Source organism: Zea mays, chromosome 3 (genome assembly GCF_902167145.1).
Source record: "Zea mays cultivar B73 chromosome 3, Zm-B73-REFERENCE-NAM-5.0, whole genome shotgun sequence".
Taxonomy (NCBI): Eukaryota; Viridiplantae; Streptophyta; class Magnoliopsida; order Poales; family Poaceae; genus Zea; species Zea mays.
The window spans coordinates 49235318-49255249 of record NC_050098.1 but is presented as its reverse complement, the minus strand read 5'-3'; the positions used below and the strand labels follow the sequence as shown (position 1 = coordinate 49255249).

The window sequence follows — 19932 nt, the reverse complement described above, 5'->3', positions numbered from 1 at the left end:
TGGCTACAATCTGAGCAAAGTCCCACTCCTATGTGATAATGAGAGTGCTATCCGAATAGCAGAAAATCCTGTTGAGCACAGCCGCACAAAGCACATTGACATCCGGCATCACTTTTTAAGAGACCACCAGCAAAAGGGAGATATCGAAGTGTTTCATGTTAGCACCGAGAACCAGCTAGCCGATATCTTCACTAAGCCTTTAGATGAAAAGACCTTTTGCAGGCTGCGTAGTGAGCTAAATGCCCTAGATTCGCGGAACTTGGATTGGTTTATAGCATACATGTGTTTATGCCTTTGATCATGTTCCTTATGCAATTTTGTTGCTTACTATGGTGCTCAAGTTGTACAAACACTCCCTGGACCTCACAAGTCCTTTTGCAAGTGATGCACATATTTAGGGGGAGCTGTGCTACAACTTGACCCTTTGAGACTAACCGTTTGCTTGAGTTTGCTTGTTTTAGTCTCAAAGGAGATTTGAAAGGGAAAAGGTGGACTTGGACCATGAAAGACTTCCACTGCACTCCGATGAGAGGGTAACTTATTCCAAGTTCATCTCATGTACTCTTATTGCCTTTGTGTTCTTATTTGAAGATTTTGGTGAGGTAATGGGGTTTTGGGGCCAAGATTGATCCCGTTTTGGTGCTTGATGCCAAAGGGGGAGAAAATAAAGGCCAAAGCGATAAATGGATCAGCTACCACTTGAGAGATTTTGAAAATAGTAAAATAGAGCTTTTGGTTTGTCAAAACTCTTTTATTATCTCTCTTGGTTTGTCAAAACTCTTTTATTGTCTCTCTTGTCAAAAGTTGGCTTCTTGTGGGGAGAAATGTTGATTATGGGTGAAAGGGAATTAGGCTTACACCTAGTCCCTAATTAATTTTGGTGGTTGAATTGCCCAACACAAATATTGGACTAACTAGTTTGCTCTAGTGTATAAGTTATACAGGTGCCAAAGGTTCACACTTAGCCAATAAAAAGACAAAGTATTGGGTTCAACCAAAGAGCAAAGGGACAACCGAAGGCACCTCTGGTCTGGCGCACCGGACTGTCCAGTGTGCCACCGGACATGTCCGGTGCACCAGAGGACTCGCAACTCAAACTTGCCACCTTCGGGAATTTCCAGAGGCGTCTCCGCTAAAATTCACCGGACTGTCCGGTGTACACCGGACATGTCCGGTGCTCCAAGGAAGAGCGGCCTCCGGAACTCGCCAGCCTCGGGATTTCACGTCAGCTGCTCCGCTATAATTCACCGGACTGTCCGGTGTAACAGCGGGGCAACGGCTATTTCGGCGCCAACGGCTACCTGCGACGCATTAAATGCGCGTGCTGCGCGCGCAGAGGTCAGGCACACCCATGCTGGCGCACCGGACATCCTACAGTACGTGTCCGATGCGCCACCGGACATCCAGGCGGGCCCAGAAGTCAGAACTCCAATGGTCGAACCCAACGGCTTTTGGTGACGTGGCTGTCGCACCGGACATGTCCGGTGTGCACCGGACTGTCCGGTGCGCCATCGAACAGACAGCCTCCTCCAACGGTCAAGTTTGGTGGTTGGGGCTATAAATACCCCAACCACCCCCACATTCAAGTCATCCAAGTTTTCCACTTCTCAACTACTTACAAGAGCTCTAGCATTCAATTCTAGACACACCAAAGAGATCAAATCCTCTCAAATTTCCACACAACGCCCTAGTGATTAGAGAGAGAGAGATTTGCTTGTGTTCTTTCGAGCTCTTGCGCTTGGATTGCTTTCTTCCTTCTTGATTCTTTCTTGCGATCAAACTCACTTGTAACTGAGGCAAGAGACACCAATATTGTGGTGGTCCTTGTAGGAACTTTGTGTTCCAAGTGATTGAGAAGAGAAAGTTCACTCGGTCCGAGGGACCATTTGAGAGAGGGTAAGGGTTGAAAGAGACCCGGCCTTTGTGGCCTCCTCAACGGGGAGTAGGTTTGCGAGAACCGAACCTCGGTAAAACAAATCCACGTGTCTCACTCTTTATTCGCTTGCGATTTGTTTTGCACCCTCTCTCGCGGACTCGATTATATTTCTAACGCTAACTCGACTTGTAGTTGTGATTATTTTTTGAGAATTTCAGTTTCGCCCTACTCACCCCCCCCCCTCTAGGCGACTTTCAATTGGTATCAGAGCACGGTGCTTCATTAGAGCCTAACCGCTCGAAGTGATGTCGGGAGATCACACCAAGAGGGAGATGGAGACCGGCGACAAGCCCACTACGAGCCAAGGGAGCACTTCATCGGAAGAGTCCCGCACCAAGAGGAAGGAGAAGAAGAAGGACTCCTCCAAACGGAAGGAGAAAAGATCTTCTTCCTCACACCACAAAGAGAAGAAGGAAAAATCTTCTTCCCACAAGTCGCATCGGAAAGGCGACAAGCACAAGAGGATGAGGAAGGTGGTCTACTACGAGACCGACACTTCATCAACATCGACCTCCGACTCCGATGCACCGTCCGTAACTTCTAAGCGCCAAGAGCGCAAGAAGTTTAGTAAGATCCCCCTACACTATCCTCGTACATCTAGATCTACTCCATTACTTTCTGTTCCATTAGGCAAACCGCCAACCTTTGATGGCGAAGACTATGCTAGGTGGAGTGATTTAATGAAATTTCATCTAACCTCACTCCACAAAAGTATATGGAATGTTGTTGAGTTTGGAGCACAGGTACCATCCGTAGGGGATGAAGACTATGATACGGACGAAGTGGCCCAAATCGAACACTTCAACTCCCAAGCCACAACCATACTCCTTGCCTCTCTAAGCAAGGAGGAATACAACAAGGTGCAAGGGTTGAAGAATGCAAAGGAGATTTGGGACCTTCTCAAGACCGCGCACGAGGGTGATGAACTCACCAAGATCACCAAGCGGGAAACGATCGAGGGGGAGCTCGGTCGTTTTCGTCTTCGCCAAGGGGAGGAGCCACAAGATATGTACAACCGGCTCAAAACCTTGGTGAACCAAGTGCGCAACCTCGCGAGCAAGAAGTGGGATGACCACGAGGTGGTTAAGGTTATTCTAAGATCTCTCATTTTCCTTAACCCCACTCAAGTTCAATTAATTCGTGGTAATCCTAGATACACACTAATGACCCCCGAGGAAGTTATCGGGAATTTTGTGAGCTTTGAATGTATGATCAAGGGCTCAAAGAAGATCAACGAGCTTGACGAACCCTCCACGTCCGAAGCACAACCGGTGGCATTTAAGGCAACGGAGGAGAAGAGGGAGGAGTCTACACCGAGTAGACAACCAATTGACGCCTCCAAGCTCGACAATGAGGAAATGGCTTTAATCATCAAAAGCTTTCGCCAAATCCTCAAGCAACGGAGGGGGAAGGACTACAAACCCCGCTCCAAGAAAGTATGCTACAAATGTGGTAAGCCCGGTCATTTTATTGCAAAATGTCCTATATCTAGTGACAGTGACAGGGGCGACGACAAGAAGGGAAAGAGGAGAGAAAAGAAGAAGTACTACAAGAAGAAGGGAGGCGATGCCCATGTTTGCCGGGAGTGGGACTCGGACGAGAGCTCCACCGACTCCTCCTCCGACGAGGACGCCGCCAACATCGCCGTCACCAAGGGACTCCTCTTCCCCAACGTCGGCCACAAGTGCCTCATGGCAAAGGACGGCAAAAGGAAGAAGGTTAAATCTAAATCCTCCACTAAATATGAATCCTCTAGTGATGATAATGCTAGTGATGAGGAAAATAATTTGCGTACCCTTTTTGCCGACCTAAACATGCAACAAAAAGAAAAATTAAATGAATTGATTAGTGCCATCCATGAGAAGGATGATCTCTTGGACTCCCAAGAAGACTTCCTAATCAAGGAAAATAAAAAGCATGTTAAAGTTAAAAATGCTTATGCTCTACAAGTTGAAAAATGTGAAAAATTGTCTAGTGAGCTAAGCACTTGCCATGAGACCATTGACAACCTTAGAAATGAAAATGCTAGATTAATTGCTAAGGTTGATTCTCATGTATGTGATGTCTCAATTCCCAATCTTAGAAATGATAATGATTTGCTTGCTAAGATTAAGGAATTGAATGACTCTCTTGATAGCCTTAGAGTAGAAAATAAAATTTGATTGCTAAGGCTAAAGATATTGATGTTTGCAATAATATTATTTCCGACCTTAGAACTAAGAATGATATGTTACATGCTAAGGTTGTAGAACTAAAATCTTGCAAACCCTCTACATCTAATGTTGAGCATGTTTCTATTTGTACTAGATGTAGAGATATTGATATCAATGCTATTCATGATCACATGGCTTTAATTAAACAACAAAATGATCATATAGCAATATTAGATGCTAAGATTGCCGAGCATAACTTAGAAAATGAAAAATTTAAATTTGCTAGAAGTATGCTCTATAATGGGAGACGCCCTGGCATCAAGGATGGCATTGGCTTCCAAAGGGGAGACAATGTCAAACTTAATGCCCCTCCTAAGAACTTGTCTAACTTTGTTAAGGGCAAGGCTCCCATGCCTCAGGATAACGAGGGTTACATTTTGTACCCTGCCGGTTATCCCGAGAGCAAAATTAGGAGAACTCATTCTAGGAAGCCTCACTCTGGCCCTAACTATGCTTTCATGTATAAGGGTGAGACATCTAGTTCTAGGCAACCAACCCGTGCTAAGTTGCCTAAAAGGAAAACTCCTAATGCATCAAATGAGCATGACATTTCATTTAAGACTTTTGATGCATCTTATGTGATTACTAACAAATCTGGCAAGGTAGTTGCCAAGTTTGTTGGGGGCAAACACAAGGGCTCCAAGACTTGTGTTTGGGTACCCAAAGTTCTTGTTTCTAATGCCAAAGGACCCAAAACCGTTTGGGTACCTAAAGTCAAGAACTAAAATTGTTTTGTAGGTTTATGCATCCGGGTGCTCAAGTTGGATACTCGACAGCGGGTGCACAAACCACATGACAGGGGAGAAGAAGATGTTCTCCTCATATGAGAAAAACCAAGATCCCCAACGAGCTATCACGTTCGGGGATGGAAATCAAGGTTTGGTCAAAGGATTGGGTAAAATTGCTATATCACCTGACCATACCATTTCCAATGTTTTTCTTGTAGATTCTTTAGATTACAATTTGCTTTCCGTTTCGCAACTATGTCAAATGGGCTACAACTGTCTATTTACTGATGTAGGTGTCACTGTCTTTAGAAGAAGTGGTGATTCAATAGCATTTAAGGGAGTGTTGGAGGGTCAGCTATACTTGGTAGACTTTGATAGAGCTGAACTCGACACTTGCTTAATTGCTAAGACTAACTTGGGTTGGCTCTGGCACCGCCGACTAGCCCATGTTGGAATGAAGAATCTTCATAAGCTTCTAAAGGGAGAACACATTTTAGGACTAACAAATGTTCATTTTGAGAAAGACAGGATTTGTAGCGCATGCCAAGCAGGAAAGCAAGTTGGCACTCATCATCCACACAAGAACATTATAACTAGTGACAGGCCACTGGAGCTCCTACACATGGACCTATTCGGCCCGATCGCTTACATAAGCATCGGCGGAAGTAAGTACTGTCTAGTTATCGTGGATGATTATTCTCGCTTCACTTGGGTATTCTTTTTACAGGAAAAATCTCATACCCAAGAGACCTTAAAGGGATTCTTGAGACGGGCTCAAAATGAGTTCGGCTTGAGGATCAAGAAAATTAGAAGCGACAACGGGACGGAGTTCAAGAACTCTCAAATTGAAGGCTTCCTTGAGGAGGAGGGCATCAAGCATGAGTTCTCCTCTCCCTACACGCCACAACAAAATGGTGTAGTGGAAAGGAAGAATCGAACTCTATTGGACATGGCAAGAACCATGCTTGATGAGTACAAAACACCGGATCGGTTTTGGGCCGAGGCGGTCAACACCGCTTGCTACGCAATCAACCGGTTATATCTACACCGAATCCTCAAGAAGACATCCTATGAACTCCTAATCGGTAAAAAGCTCAATATTTCATATTTTAAAGTTTTTGGTAGCAAATGCTTTATTCTTGTTAAAAGAGGTAGAAAATCTAAATTTGCTCCTAAAACTGTAGAAGGCTTTTTACTAGGATATGACTCAAACACAAGGGCATATAGAGTCTTTAACAAGTCCTCAGGACTAGTTGAGGTTTCTTGTGACGTTGTGTTTGATGAGACTAACGGCTCTCAAGTAGAGCAAGTTGATCTTGATGAGATAGGTGAAGAACAGGCTCCGTGCATCGCGCTAAGGAACATGTCCATTGGGGATGTGTGCCCTAAGGAATCCGAAGAGCCTCCACATGCACAAGAGCAACCATCCTCCTCCATGCAAGCCTCTCCACCAACCCAAAATGAGGACGAGGCTCAAGTTGATGAAGGAGAAGATCAAAGAGATGAGCCTTCTCAAGATAACGGCAATAATCAAGGGGGAGATGCAAATGATCAAGACAAGGAGGATGAACAACCAAAGCCGCCACACCCAAGAGTCCACCAAGCAATCCAACGAGATCACCCCGTCGACACCATCCTCGGCGACATTCATAAGGGAGTAACCACTAGATCTCGTGTTGCACATTTTTGTGAACATTACTCTTTTGTTTCCTCTATTGAGCCACACAGGGTAGAGGAAGCACTAGAAGATTCGGATTGGGTGATGGCGATGCAAGAGGAGCTCAACAATTTCACGAGGAACGAGGTATGGCATTTAGTTCCACGTCCTAACCAAAATGTTGTAGGAACCAAGTGGGTCTTCCGCAACAAGCAAGACGAGCATGGTGTGGTGACAAGGAACAAAGCTCGACTCGTGGCCAAAGGGTATTCACAAGTCGAAGGTTTGGATTTTGGTGAAACCTATGCACCCGTAGCTAGGCTTGAGTCAATTCGTATATTATTGGCCTATGCTACTTACCATGGCTTCAAGATCTACCAAATGGACGTGAAGAGTGCCTTCCTCAACGGACCAATCAAGGAGGAGGTCTACGTTGAGCAACCTCCCGGCTTTGAAGACAGTGAGTATCCTAATCATGTCTATAGGCTCTCTAAGGCGCTTTATGGGCTCAAGCAAGCCCCAAGAGCATGGTATGAATGCCTTAGAGATTTCCTTATTGCTAATGGCTTCAAAGTCGGCAAGGCCGATTCTACTTTATTCACTAAGACTCTTGACAATGATTTGTTTGTATGCCAAATTTATGTTGATGATATCATATTTGGGTCCACTAACGAATCTACATGTGAAGAATTTAGTAGGATCATGACACAAAAATTCGAGATGTCGATGATGGGGGAGTTGAAGTATTTTCTAGGATTCCAAGTCAAGCAACTCCAAGAGGGCACCTTCATTTGTCAAACAAAGTATACTCAAGACATTCTAACCAAGTTTGGAATGAAGGATGCCAAGCCCATCAAGACACCCATGGGAACCAATGGGCATCTCGACCTCGACATGGGAGGTAAGTCCGTGGATCAAAAGGTATACCGGTCGATGATTGGTTCATTGCTTTATTTATGTGCATCTCGACCGGACATTATGCTTTCCGTTTGCATGTGTGCAAGATTCCAAGCCGACCCTAAGGAATCACACCTTACGGCCGTAAAACGAATCTTGAGATATTTGGCTTATACACCTAAGTTTGGGCTTTGGTACCCTCGGGGATCCACATTTGATTTGATTGGTTATTCGGATGCCGATTGGGCAGGGTGTAAGATTAATAGGAAGAGCACATCGGGGACTTGCCAGTTCTTGGGAAGATCCTTGGTGTCTTGGGCTTCAAAGAAGCAAAATTCGGTCGCTCTTTCTACTGCCGAAGCCGAGTATATTGTCGCAGGCCATTGTTGCGCGCAATTGCTTTGGATGAGGCAAACCCTACGGGACTATGGTTACAAATTAACCAAAGTTCCTCTTCTATGTGATAATGAGAGTGCAATCCGCATGGCGGATAATCCCGTTGAGCATAGCCGCACTAAACACATAGCCATTCGGTATCATTTTCTAAGGGATCACCAACAAAAGGGGGATATCGAGATTTCATACATTAACACTAAAGATCAATTAGCCGATATTTTTACCAAGCCACTTGATGAACAATCTTTTACCAGACTTAGGCATGAGCTCAATATTCTTGATTCCAGGAATTTCTTTTGCTAATTTGCACACATAGCACACAAGTATACCTTTGATCGTATCTCTTTTATATATGCTATGACTAATGTGTTTTCAAGTGTATTTCAAACCAAGTCATATGTATATTGAAAGGAAATTGGAGTCTTCGGCGAAGACAAAGGCTTCCACTCCACTCTACTACTCATCCTTCGCCGTCACTCCAAGCATCTCTCCAACTTTGGTATAATCTTCACTCATTTATTTTATGACCAAAGGAGGAGAAAGTACTTCGTTGGGCTCTAATGATTCCGTTTTTGGCGATTCATGCCAAAGGGGGAGAAAATATGAGCCCAAAGCAAAAGGACTACACCACCACCTAATTTTAAAAATTTTGGAGATTTTCAATTGGTAAATTTCAAATTAGTATCTTATTATGTTCTAAAGGGGGAGGAAGAACCCTCTTGAACACTAAGAGGAGGATCTCATTTAAGGGGAGTTTTGTTTAGTCAAAGGAAAAGCATTTGAAACTACAGGAGAAAATTTCAAGCTTGAAAATGCCTTGCAAAAATCTTATTCATTTACCTTTGACTATCTTGCAAAAGGACTTTGAAAAGAATTTACAAAAGGATTTGCAAAAACAAAACATGTGGTGCAAAATGTGGTCCAATATGTTAAAAACAAAGAAACAATCTGTGCACATCTAGTAAGTAACATTTATTGGCTCAAGCAACCTTTGCACTTACATTATGCAAACTAGTTCAATTATGCACTTTTATATTTGCTTTGGTTTGTGTTGGCATCAATCACCAAAAAGGGGGAGATTGAAAGGGAATTAGGCTTACACCTAGTCCCTAATTAATTTTGGTGGTTGAATTGCCCAACACAAATATTGGACTAACTAGTTTGCTCTAGTGTATAAGTTATACAGGTGCCAAAGGTTCACACTTAGCCAATAAAAAGACAAAGTATTGGGTTCAACCAAAGAGCAAAGGGACAACCGAAGGCACCTCTGGTCTGGCGCACCGGACTGTCCGGTGTGCCACCGGACATGTCCGGTGCACCAGAGGACTCGCAACTCAAACTTGCCACCTTCGGGAATTTCCAGAGGCGTCTCCGCTAAAATTCACCGGACTGTCCGGTGTACACCGGACATGTCCGGTGTACACCGGACATGTCCGGTGCTCCAAGGAAGAGCGGCCTCCGGAACTCGCCAGCCTCGGGATTTCACGTCAGCTGCTCCGCTATAATTCACCGGACTGTCCGGTGTACACCGGACTGTCCGGTGTAACAGCGGGGCAACGGATATTTCGGCGCCAACGGCTACCTGCGACGCATTAAATGCGCGTGCTGCGCGCGCAGAGGTCAGGCACGCCCATGCTGGCGCACCGGACATCCTACAGTACGTGTCCGGTGCGCCACCGGACATCCAGGCGGGCCTAGAAGTCAGAACTCCAACGGTCGAACCCAACGGCTTTTGGTGATGTGGCTGTCGCACCGGACATGTCCGGTGTGCACCGGACTGTCCGGTGCGCCATCGAACAGACAGCCTCCTCCAACGGTCAAGTTTGGTGGTTAGGGCTATAAATACCCCAACCACCCCCACATTCAAGTCATCCAAGTTTTCCACTACTCAACTACTTACAAGAGCTCTAGCATTCAATTCTAGACACACCAAAGAGATCAAATCCTCTCAAATTTCCACACAACGCCCTAGTGATTAGAGAGAGAGATTTGCTTGTGTTCTTTCGAGCTCTTGCGCTTGGATTGCTTTCTTCCTTCTTGATTCTTTCTTGCGATCAAACTCACTTGTAATTGAGGCAAGAGACACCAATATTGTGGTGGTCCTTGTAGGAACTTTGTGTTCCAAGTGATTGAGAAGAGAAAGCTCACTCGGTCCGAGGGACCATTTGAGAGAGGGTAAGGGTTGAAAGAGACCCGGCCTTTGTGGCCTCCTCAACGGGGAGTAGGTTTGCGAGAACCGAACCTCGGTAAAACAAATCCACGTGTCTCACTCTTTATTCGCTTGCGATTTGTTTTGCACCCTCTCTCGCGGACTCGATTATATTTCTAACGCTAACCCGGCTTGTAGTTGTGATTATTTTTTGAGAATTTCAGTTTCGCCCTATTCACCCCCCCTCTAGGCGACTTTCAATGGGAAAAAGGGGGAGTTTTTGAATCTTGACTCAATTTCTCTTGGAATGACTATCCTTATGTTTTAACAAGTGTGTTTGACTTAGAGATAGGAAGTTGAGGTTGATTTGCAAAAACAAATCAAGTGGTGGCAAATGATGATCCATATATGTCAAAATTGAATCAAAACAATTTTGAGTTCTTATTTGAACTGATTTTGCACTTGTTCTACTTGCTTTATGTTGTGTTGGCATAAATCACCAAAAAGGGGGAGATTGAAAGGGAAATGTGCCCTTGGGCCATTTATAAGTATTTTGGTGATTTAGTGTCCAACACAAGTGCCTAAGTGCAAAAAGGTGGACAAAGCACAAATCAAGGATAAAGGTATGTTTCTCAGACTTAGTACATTGTTTTATGGACTAATGTATTGTGTCTAAGTGCTGGAAACAGAAAAAATCGAGTTGGAGAAGAGATGGTCAAGTTCAGCCAAAGTCTGCTCAGTCTGGTTTCACCGGACTGTCCGGTGGTGCACCGGACAGTGTCCGGTGCGCCAGGCTGGCTCGAGCGAAGTGGTCGCTCTCGGGAATTCACCAGCGACGTACGGCTATAATTCACCGGACTGTCCGGTGTGCACCGGACTGTCCGGTGAGCCAACGGTCGGCCGCGCGATCTGCGCGGGACACGTGGCCGAGCCAACGGCTAGAAGGGGGCACCGGACTGTCCGGTGTGCACCGGACATGTCCGGTGCGCCAACGGCTCTCAGACTGCCAACGGTCGACTGCGTCATTTTTGGAAGGAAATCGGGCACCGGACATTGTCCGGTGTGCACCGGACTATCCAGTGCGCCAGTCGACAGAAGGCAAGATCAGCCTTCCTAGATTGCTCTCAACGGCTCCTAGCTGCCTTGGGGCTATAAAAGGGACCCCTAGGCGCATGGAGGAGTACACCAAGCATTCCTACAACATTCCTAAGCACCAAGACCTCGATTCCGCGCATTTGTTTCGTTGTGATAGCATATAGAGCTCTAGTAGAGTTGTGAACTCATTGGGTTGTGTTGCGAGCTCTTGTTGCGACTTGTGTGCGTGGTGACACTCTGATTTTTGTGTCTTGTGTGCGTTGCTAATCCCTCCCTTGCTCCGTGCTTCTTTGTGAACTTCAAGTGTAAGGGCGAGAGGCTCCAAGTTGTGGAGATTCCTCGCAAACGGGATTGAGAAAAGCAAGCAAAACACCGTGGTATTCAAGTGGGTCTTTGGACCGCTTGAGAGGGGTTGATTGCAACCCTCGTCCGTTTGGACGCCACAACGTGGAGTAGGCAAGCGTTGGTCTTGGCCAAACCACGGGATAACCATCGTGCCATCTCTGTGATTGACTTCTTGTGGTTATTGTGTTTTGTTGAGACTCCTCTCTAGCCACTTGGCATTTACTGTGCTAACGCTTAACCAAGTTTTTGTGGTTTAAGTTTTCAAGTTTTACAGGATCACCTATTCACCCCCCCCCCTCTAGGTGCTCTCAGATTTAAAACCCAAAAATTAAGAGGAAAGACCAAAAGGGAACCCCTCAGCGTCGAGCGGCAGTGTCGGGCAAAAGTACGATAGCGCTGCATGTGGAGGAGTAGTGCTGCTCGACAAAAAATGCTCAGATTGACTTTAAATTTTGTGACCAACAAGAGGGAAAGAAAAATTCACTCGAGAGTTGAGCGCAAAAGATCAAAACTTCAAAGTTAGATAAAAAAACTCACACTTGACTTGAGGTTTTGTCAAAAGAGCAAATCTGTTAGTAAACTTGTCCACGAGTTGGATCAGCTCATACTAGGGGTTGCAATAAATCAAGAACATTTTCTAAAACAGGGATTAACCCCCCCAAAACACTTCCCAAACTTGAAGGCAAACACAAAACTCAAACTAGAAGAATCGAGAAGAGAATAAACAACTCAAACACAAAAAACCATCAGATTTGACACGAAATGAAAACCCAGAGGGCAAAGTGTGGTTACGACCACACTTCTCAAAATTCCATGAACTTAGATGTTAAGGTTCATAGCATATAAGGATCTCCTAAAACATGGGACAAAAAATGAAGATAACAAGCTAAGTGATGGAAATGAAATGCTAAAAAAGATACCTAAATGGTTTAGCCCTTCCTCCTGTTTATAGAGGGTTATTCCTCTTTCTAAACTACTCTAGATACATAGAGCATATCCACTCAGTTAGGGACGAAATAGACCAACTCTTGATGTATTGATCTGACGATTACACTCTCTTCACGAAGTTGCTTCGCCTTGACACATCTTTCGTGATGATGTCATGTGCCGTCTCTGATTCCCCCTAGCACCATATCATTGGAATTTGAGGCCCAAACCTGGCGAAACCCGTGAACTATCACACTGGGTGGTTTTGAGGCTCAACCACTGAAACCACCCTGGGTAGTGTACTCCACACGTGACCCACATCTCCTAAACATGTGTCTTGCCGGTCCACAACCATGTCGACGACACGGTCTGCTCCGTCATATCCTTATGTATGTTGGTGTCTCTAAGTGTTAGCTATCATGGCTGGTCACCTCGCTTCTCTAGTCACTCGGTCAAGACACAACATTCGTCCTTCCCCACTCTTGGTCTATCAGCATAAACCTGCATATGACCTACACCCTCGTCGTCGACCATCGTCTCTAGACTCCACACCTGTGCAACCAAACCAAGAGATATGTTGCACAATCACTCATCACAACTGTTTAATCCATACAATTGAACCCAATACGCTACACTTGTTGACAATCACTCATCATAACCTGAATCACAAGAGCATATACCAACCTTGTGTTCCCATATAGATAAAATATTCTTAGTATTTATGACATCAAATAAAAAGATTAGACAAGTTATAAATATATTTATATAATATAATTTAAAACCATAAATGTGAATATTATTCATTCGAAATTTGGTCAAACGTGAACCACTTTAACAGGCAACATATTCGTTCTTCGTTCACAAAAGACTGAAACTTTTAATCTCTTTGAGGGACAACAGTCCCAGCAATTATGTGATCGTCATACACTATGCTGAAATACCTAAATTAAGTTTACCATAAATATAACATATACTTTGTTACTAATTTCAAAAAATATTCGTCAACCCAATAGAGACATATACCATATACCTTTTTGCTAGTTTTTTTTTCTCAATCTCCACCCCTTTAAAGCATGCATGGTGTGTTGTGTGTCACGTAGGTCTATTCTAATCCTCCACTTCTCACATAACAATGGCCACAATATATTGTTACACCATATATGGGCCCTGAGAAACCACCAAAGTCCAATATGACAGGAAGTCACACGTAATGCAGCGCTCTCACAGAGTACCACACTTCACTAGCTGAAGGAGGACGAATGATCGAGCGAGCTATAAAAAAGAGGGTCGGACTCATTTTCAACTCATACCTTTTTCGGCCTTTTGACTAAAATAAAATATAATATTTGTTCTTATCAGTTCAATATTAGATATATAGATCATATATTCTTTTGATATTTAATTTATTTTTATGGGTATCAAATATGATTATGTGTCATCGCAGAAAACTTCGACCACGTGTATCCCACAGATCTTCCTGCAGTTGTGTCTAGAGTGTATTGCAGATCCGAAAAGAAAAAACCCTACATGCCATTGGACTTTATACTCATCTCTTGTTTGCCATGAATGACATTTAGGCGTTATTTTTGTGTGTATGACATGTGGGCTACGTGGCATGCAAGGATTAGTATAATTTCCTATGGCATACAGAGAATTGTCGCATTAGAATAGAAAAAAAAAATTTGGTAATCACTTTTTAGTCGAAGAACAGGCAGATAAAAGAGTACGAGTATTCGATAGTCACTTTTATTTTCTAAATTGCCAAACAGTATAACTAAGGGATGTCTCTCAAATAGAGATTCTAGAGACTATAGTCTCTAAAATTTAAGAGTGTGACTAAATACCTCCGTTCTTAAATATATGACATTATTGACTTTTTTTTTGAAAACTTTGATCACTCGTCTTATTTAAAATATTATTCAAAAATGTAAAATTTCAAGTCATGAGCAAACAACCTTAAGTGATAAAATAAATCATAACAAAATAAATTATAATTCATTTTTTTGGATTAGATAAGAGGTCAATTTTTTTAAAAGAAAAAGTCAACGGTGTCATGTATTATGTATTTAAGAATGGAGATAGTACTTTGTTGGCTCAATATGCGTCGACTAGTTAGCCAATATTTTCTCTCCATGGGAGTATGTATATGAGTAGCCAAGACAGAGAACAAACAGTTTGTGGTATCGTGTGAAAATCTTCTCTGATGGCTACAGCTACCTACTACTAAACAGATGCATCCAGGACTGCCTGCACGTCTGCCTCCGTTAAAAATATGAGCAGGAGTAGCTCACCAATAGTATAAAGTATGCGCAATGAGTCATGCGACTCATGCGTGCCCGAATTCTGATGCACCGCTTCCGTCCGTCTCCAAATCGGGAAGAAAAAGAGGTTGGGAAGAAAAAGAGGCTAGCAAGCCGACAGAGACGCGCCCATACTCCCCCTAGCTCAACATGCGATATATGTTTTAAATGCGCGAAACCGAACACTCCACGTGCCCATCTCCCAACGGAATCGCCGAGGAATGGACACCCCGTGCGCCCCCCTGCTATTGCAGTTGCAGCACCGCCATGAAACAAGTCCCATTTAGCACCGTACCGTTGGTCGTCAGGTAGCAGCAGCCGGCAGATTAATTAAGCCGCGGAAATGTCAAACCATGCACGCGTAAGAGCAAGTTTAGTTATAATAATATAAGTTACAGTAAGGTTTATAATATTGCTATATCATGTAGCCAGCTAAAAGACTACTTATATTATATAATAACACTCTCATAATAAAAAAAATGTATATTTAATATTTAGTCCTGCCTTGAAGTCCGTGTGCATCTCACTTTTAGCTGGTTACTATTAGTGAGTAGCCCGCTTTTTCTTTCTTCGCTTCTTCTTTTTTTCTACCTCATCATAAATAAATCTGAAATGTCATCACTTACAGCATGTCTATATCAACTTATATTATACTTTAAGAACTATTGCCCCCTTTGCTTGAGCAGGACCAATGATTAGGTAGCTGTGGGCTGTGTGGCGTACAGGAAGGAGTACGTGTGTGGCGCGAGGGAGCAGAGTTTTGGGCGCGCTTTCGTAGCCGCACACGCACGGACGCACCTTTCTCTATCAGAGGAGCGTCCTCGGTGGTTGCGACCACCACCGAACCCCCGTACGTACGCTCAGCTCACACGTCTGGGCTGGATCCCCTGCCCAAAGCGGCTTTGATTGCCTCCCTTCCTTCAGCTTGCTACTAGTTCAGTAGTTCCCTTTCTTTTCTACCGCTTTGTTGCTTTTGCAGCAGCAAGATGCCCCCCCTTTTGGCTTTGCAGGAGCTGAGTTCCTGCCATGTGTCGCTGGGACTGCACCGGCGTCCAAGTCGCATGCCCATGGATGGATTCGGTATCAGCACGGAGTACATGATGCATGCGCAAGCTGTCAAGTGTAGCAGGGAAGCACGAGCTGCAGCAGTGTTCCCCCGCTGCTAGCTCATCATTCATTTGATGGATGGATTCGGTCCCCTCGTCCCCCCGATCGTCCAATCATTTAAATCTCTCCGTGCAAGAAATAGTGCGATACGATGGAGGCACGAAGTGCGTAGATTTCATCCTATGCCTACTGTATAAATTCATTCTGCATCCTGAAAGATCTTTCATACAAACCCCTAGTGATAGTAAAAGTAAGTAAACAAACAAGCTAGTAGTAAATATTCTACTCAATCTACAATAAAGGATGCCATGGCAGGTCCTTGCCAAAAAATATAATAGGATAAACAAAGATGTCAGGTTAACTAACTAACTATGGATCTTCAGGTTCGTCAAGCCCTAATTAATACTAACTTGTGTAGAAGTAGGAACAGAGGTTATTGCTAGGTGGAATCCGCGCATTGTAAAAATCACCTGACTCCTAACTAGGAGGGGAATATAAATCCAACAAGAGCACAAGGAACACACTGTGGCAAGCACAAGCTTGGGGGGCGGGCCGGTACAGAGCACTGCCTAGGCCGCTGTTGCACATTTTGCACGTCTCATCTGCTTGTCCATTTCCATCCAGGTCCCCCAGGGCAACAACTGTGCACCGCTCGCTGCCTTCTCTACCGTGACCGAGAGGGTGAGAGCTCCCAGCCCTTCCTCCTGTAGCCAAGATATATACCTAAAGGTTGAACAAGCAGCAGCAGAGGCAAAGCCGTTAGCCAATCTGCTGTTGCGTGTTGCACCGATCAACGTCGGTTCCCAGCGCTTGCTCGTCAAGCGTGTCCTGCTGCTGTTCTCTGCTCCTGCTTGCCGCGAGAGCTCCTCTCGCTCATCTACCCAAGGTCCTCTCGGCGCCGAGATGTGAGCTTATCTCTTGACCGGTTCTTGCTTCCTTGATACAGCGCTAGCTTATGCGTGCATGTGCGCTTGGTGCAGGTCCGACAGCAACGACTTCGTCGAGCTGCTATGGGAGAACGGCCAGGCGGTGGTGCACGGGAGGAGGAAGCAGCATCCCCAGGCCGCCTTCCCGCCCTTCACCTGCGGCGCGGCCAGCAGCAGTAGAGCTCAAGAAAACCAGCCGGGTACTACCGACCCGGTCTCGCTGTTCAAGACGGGAGGCCTCTTCGCCGACTTCTCGTCCGGCCTAGACGCCGCCCGTGGCAACGGTGACCTTGACGACACCGTGCCCTGGATCCACTGCCCCATCGTCGAGGAAGACAGCGCCGCACCCGCACCTGCCCTCGCGGAGGGCTACAGCCCAGATTTCTTCTCGGAGCTCCATGCAGCGGCGTTAGCAGCGGCGGCGGCAGAGACGAACCTCAGCCCTCTGCCACCACCGGTCCAGCACAACAGAAGCACCCCGGTTGCCACCACCAGCAGAGGACCAGAACCCTCGAAGGAAGCCCCGCGCATACCAGTACCAGGTCCAGGCAGCAGGCCCGAGCCACAATCTGAGTTCGCGGCCACCAGGAAACCTCGGCCGGAGAGCGGTGGAGAGGGATTGATGAACTTCTCCCTCTTCTCTAGGCCTGCAGCCTTGGTCCGGGCAAGCCTACAGAGGCCACCGCCACCGCAGACAGGCACTGACAAGGTGTCCAATGTCACCACGAGCACCCGCGTGGAGTCGACGGTTCTACAGTCGGCTAGTGGGCCAAGAATCGCCCCTGTGTTCACGGACCAGAGGACGGCGTGGTCACAATCCAAGGAGGTGCGGTTTTCATGCGCACCAGCGCTGGCGGCTGGTAACCTGCACCAGGATATGCCTCTGGGAAGACCTGGCAACAACATGACTCCCCAGGGGAAAATGGAGACCAAAAAGGCTTGTGAGGTTGCAGTCGCTACTCCATCGCTCTGCTCCGGCAATGGCGAGTCCTGGCGCGAACAAAAGAGGAAGAGTCAGGCCGAATGTTCTGCAAGTCAAGACGATGTAAGCAGAGGATCTGAGATAGGGAGTCGGTGGTATGTGGCTACGCACACCTTGTACTTACTGCTAACAATTCGTAAAAAATGGTTTTGTTCAGGATCTTGATGATGAGTCCGGTGGGATGCGAGGATCAGGCGGCAGAGGTACGAAGCGCAGCCGCACCGCGGAGGTGCACAATTTGTCCGAAAGGGTAAGCATGCAATCGGTCTCTGTACAGGCTCATTCCTGACTCTGAAGCTCGAGCTACCATTGAACTGATCGGACTGTACCTGCAGAGGAGAAGGGACAGGATCAATGAGAAAATGCGCGCCCTGCAAGAGCTCATCCCCAACTGCAACAAGGTACGACGATCCATTTCTACCATCTTTTAATTAGGCCCCGTTTGATCTGATTAGTCCCTCTATTTTAGTCACATTTAGTCCATAAATTACCAAATGGTAGGACTTAAACAGAGACTAAATTGTTCTAGTCTCTTAAGAGGTGACTAAAAAAACTAAACCATATAAATTCTACCTTTTGCCCTTCCTTTATTTCAGTTGCACTAACGACGGGCGAATGCTACGAGGTATTTTGGTTCTCTTATGATTCATTTAATCTGTTTTAAATACTTTTAGTTACTAAAACTAAACAGTGTTGTTTTAAATACTTTTAGTTACTAAAACTAAACAGTGTAGAGACTAAAAATTTAGTCTCCTAACTAAACTTTAGTCCCTGTACTAAAGTAACCAAACAACCCCTTACTTATCCGACACTTTTGAATCCCTAGGCATTTGGTAAATCGGTAGCAACAGATGCATCACCTTTCTTGCAGATTGACAAAGCCTCCATGCTGGATGAAGCGATCGAGTACCTCAAAACCCTCCAGCTTCAAGTTCAGGTGACACTAAAACCACCTAATTGGAAATGTAGCACGGTTCTTTCAGATAGATGCAAACATAAATGCACTGACAAGATGGTGGCTATCTGACACGCAGATGATGGCCATGGGAAGTGGACTGTGCATTCCTCCCATGCTGCTGCCGCGAGCCATGCAGCTGCAAATTCCTTCAATTGCTCATTTCCATCATCTCGGCATGGGATTGGGTTATGGGATGGGTGTCCTCGATATGAACAGCACAGCGGCAGTTCCATTTCAGCCCATCCCTGGTGCTCACTATACTTGTCCGATGATCCCAGGCACGCCACCACAAGGTCTTGGAATTGGAATGCCTGGCACAAACACGATGCCAGTGTTTGGACTCCCTGGGCAAGCAATCCATCCCTCAGCGTCTAGCGTACAGCCATTCCCATCGTTGGCGGGTCTTCCTGTTAGGCCAAACCTGGCACCTCAAGTCCCAGCCGTCATGGCTAACATGGTGCAGGAGCAACAGCAAGGCGTAGCGACTCAGCAGCAGCAGAGTCTGAATAATGAAGCTCAACAGAAAGCAAATACCGGAGATCCACAAATACTACAAAAATAGATGAAGAGATCTTCGCCAGTAATCAGTTTCTGGATGGTGGTGGCAACAGGACTAATACTATAGGGAGAAATGAGGCTGAAACATAAAAACGGTCAGCAAGTGCCAGTGTGTAACCTGACTCGAGCTAAACTTGACACAAATCATGGAACTTGGCAGAGCGTTATTATCCTAATAGATAACATGGCTGATGATTTTCAGGTCTCGACTAACAAGCTGCAGGTGTGAATATCAGCACCAACTCATCATGGAAGAGCTTAACGAGTTTCATGATTCACGAAGCAGATCTATCACTTGAAAAAGGTCCAATCAATCAAGATGGATTTGGTGGCGGGATGTCTAGCTTAGCGAGCTAAGATGCTCCAAAGTTTTGTGTAAAATGTAGATGGAACCTTGTTACAAGTAACATTTCTTGGCAGCGATGCCGTTTTCAGGTGTTTTTTTTTTTTGTTGCTTCACTGAAGTTTTCTTGAGTCAATATATCTTATTTTCCCAGACCTTAAGTGATCATATGCACAAAGATATCTGTGTGGCTCTGCTTTAACTCTATCTCTTCACAAATAATAATGAGCTAATAACTGTTCAGAGCTGCATCCTTAAGCAAATATGCAACCACATTATTCTGCAGATGTATGCATAGGGCCAGAAAAGCAGTAATATGAAAGTTTTGAAAATTTCCAGTAATGACACCATACTTAAATATCTTTTGAACATCAAGGAGCAGAAATGAATTAATTCACATAGATGATCTGTATAG

General features: G+C 45.2%; 1 protein-coding gene across 1 annotated transcript; it reads left to right on the top strand.

Annotated features, from left to right (window-relative positions):
• The first annotated feature begins 16702 nt into the window (after window positions 1-16702).
• Window positions 16703-19676, top strand: LOC100382453 (uncharacterized). Its single transcript, NM_001175194.1, has 3 exons — window positions 16703-17721; window positions 17816-17908; window positions 17994-19676. Exons 1-3 carry the CDS (start codon window positions 16714-16716, stop codon window positions 18087-18089), a joined length of 1197 nt encoding a protein of 398 aa, NP_001168665.1. The 5' UTR covers window positions 16703-16713; the 3' UTR covers window positions 18090-19676.
• Window positions 19677-19932: the final 256 nt, after the last annotated feature.

Coding starts and splice junctions, on each gene's coding strand:
- LOC100382453 (NM_001175194.1), top strand. CDS start 16,714: ATGTGCGCTTGGTGCAGGTCCGACAGCAACGACTTCGTCGAGCTGCTA. Junction 17,722..17,815: donor GTTCTGCAAGTCAAGACGAT/GTAAGCAGAGGA, acceptor GGTTTTGTTCAG/GATCTTGATGATGAGTCCGG. Junction 17,909..17,993: donor TGCACAATTTGTCCGAAAGG/GTAAGCATGCAA, acceptor CTGTACCTGCAG/AGGAGAAGGGACAGGATCAA.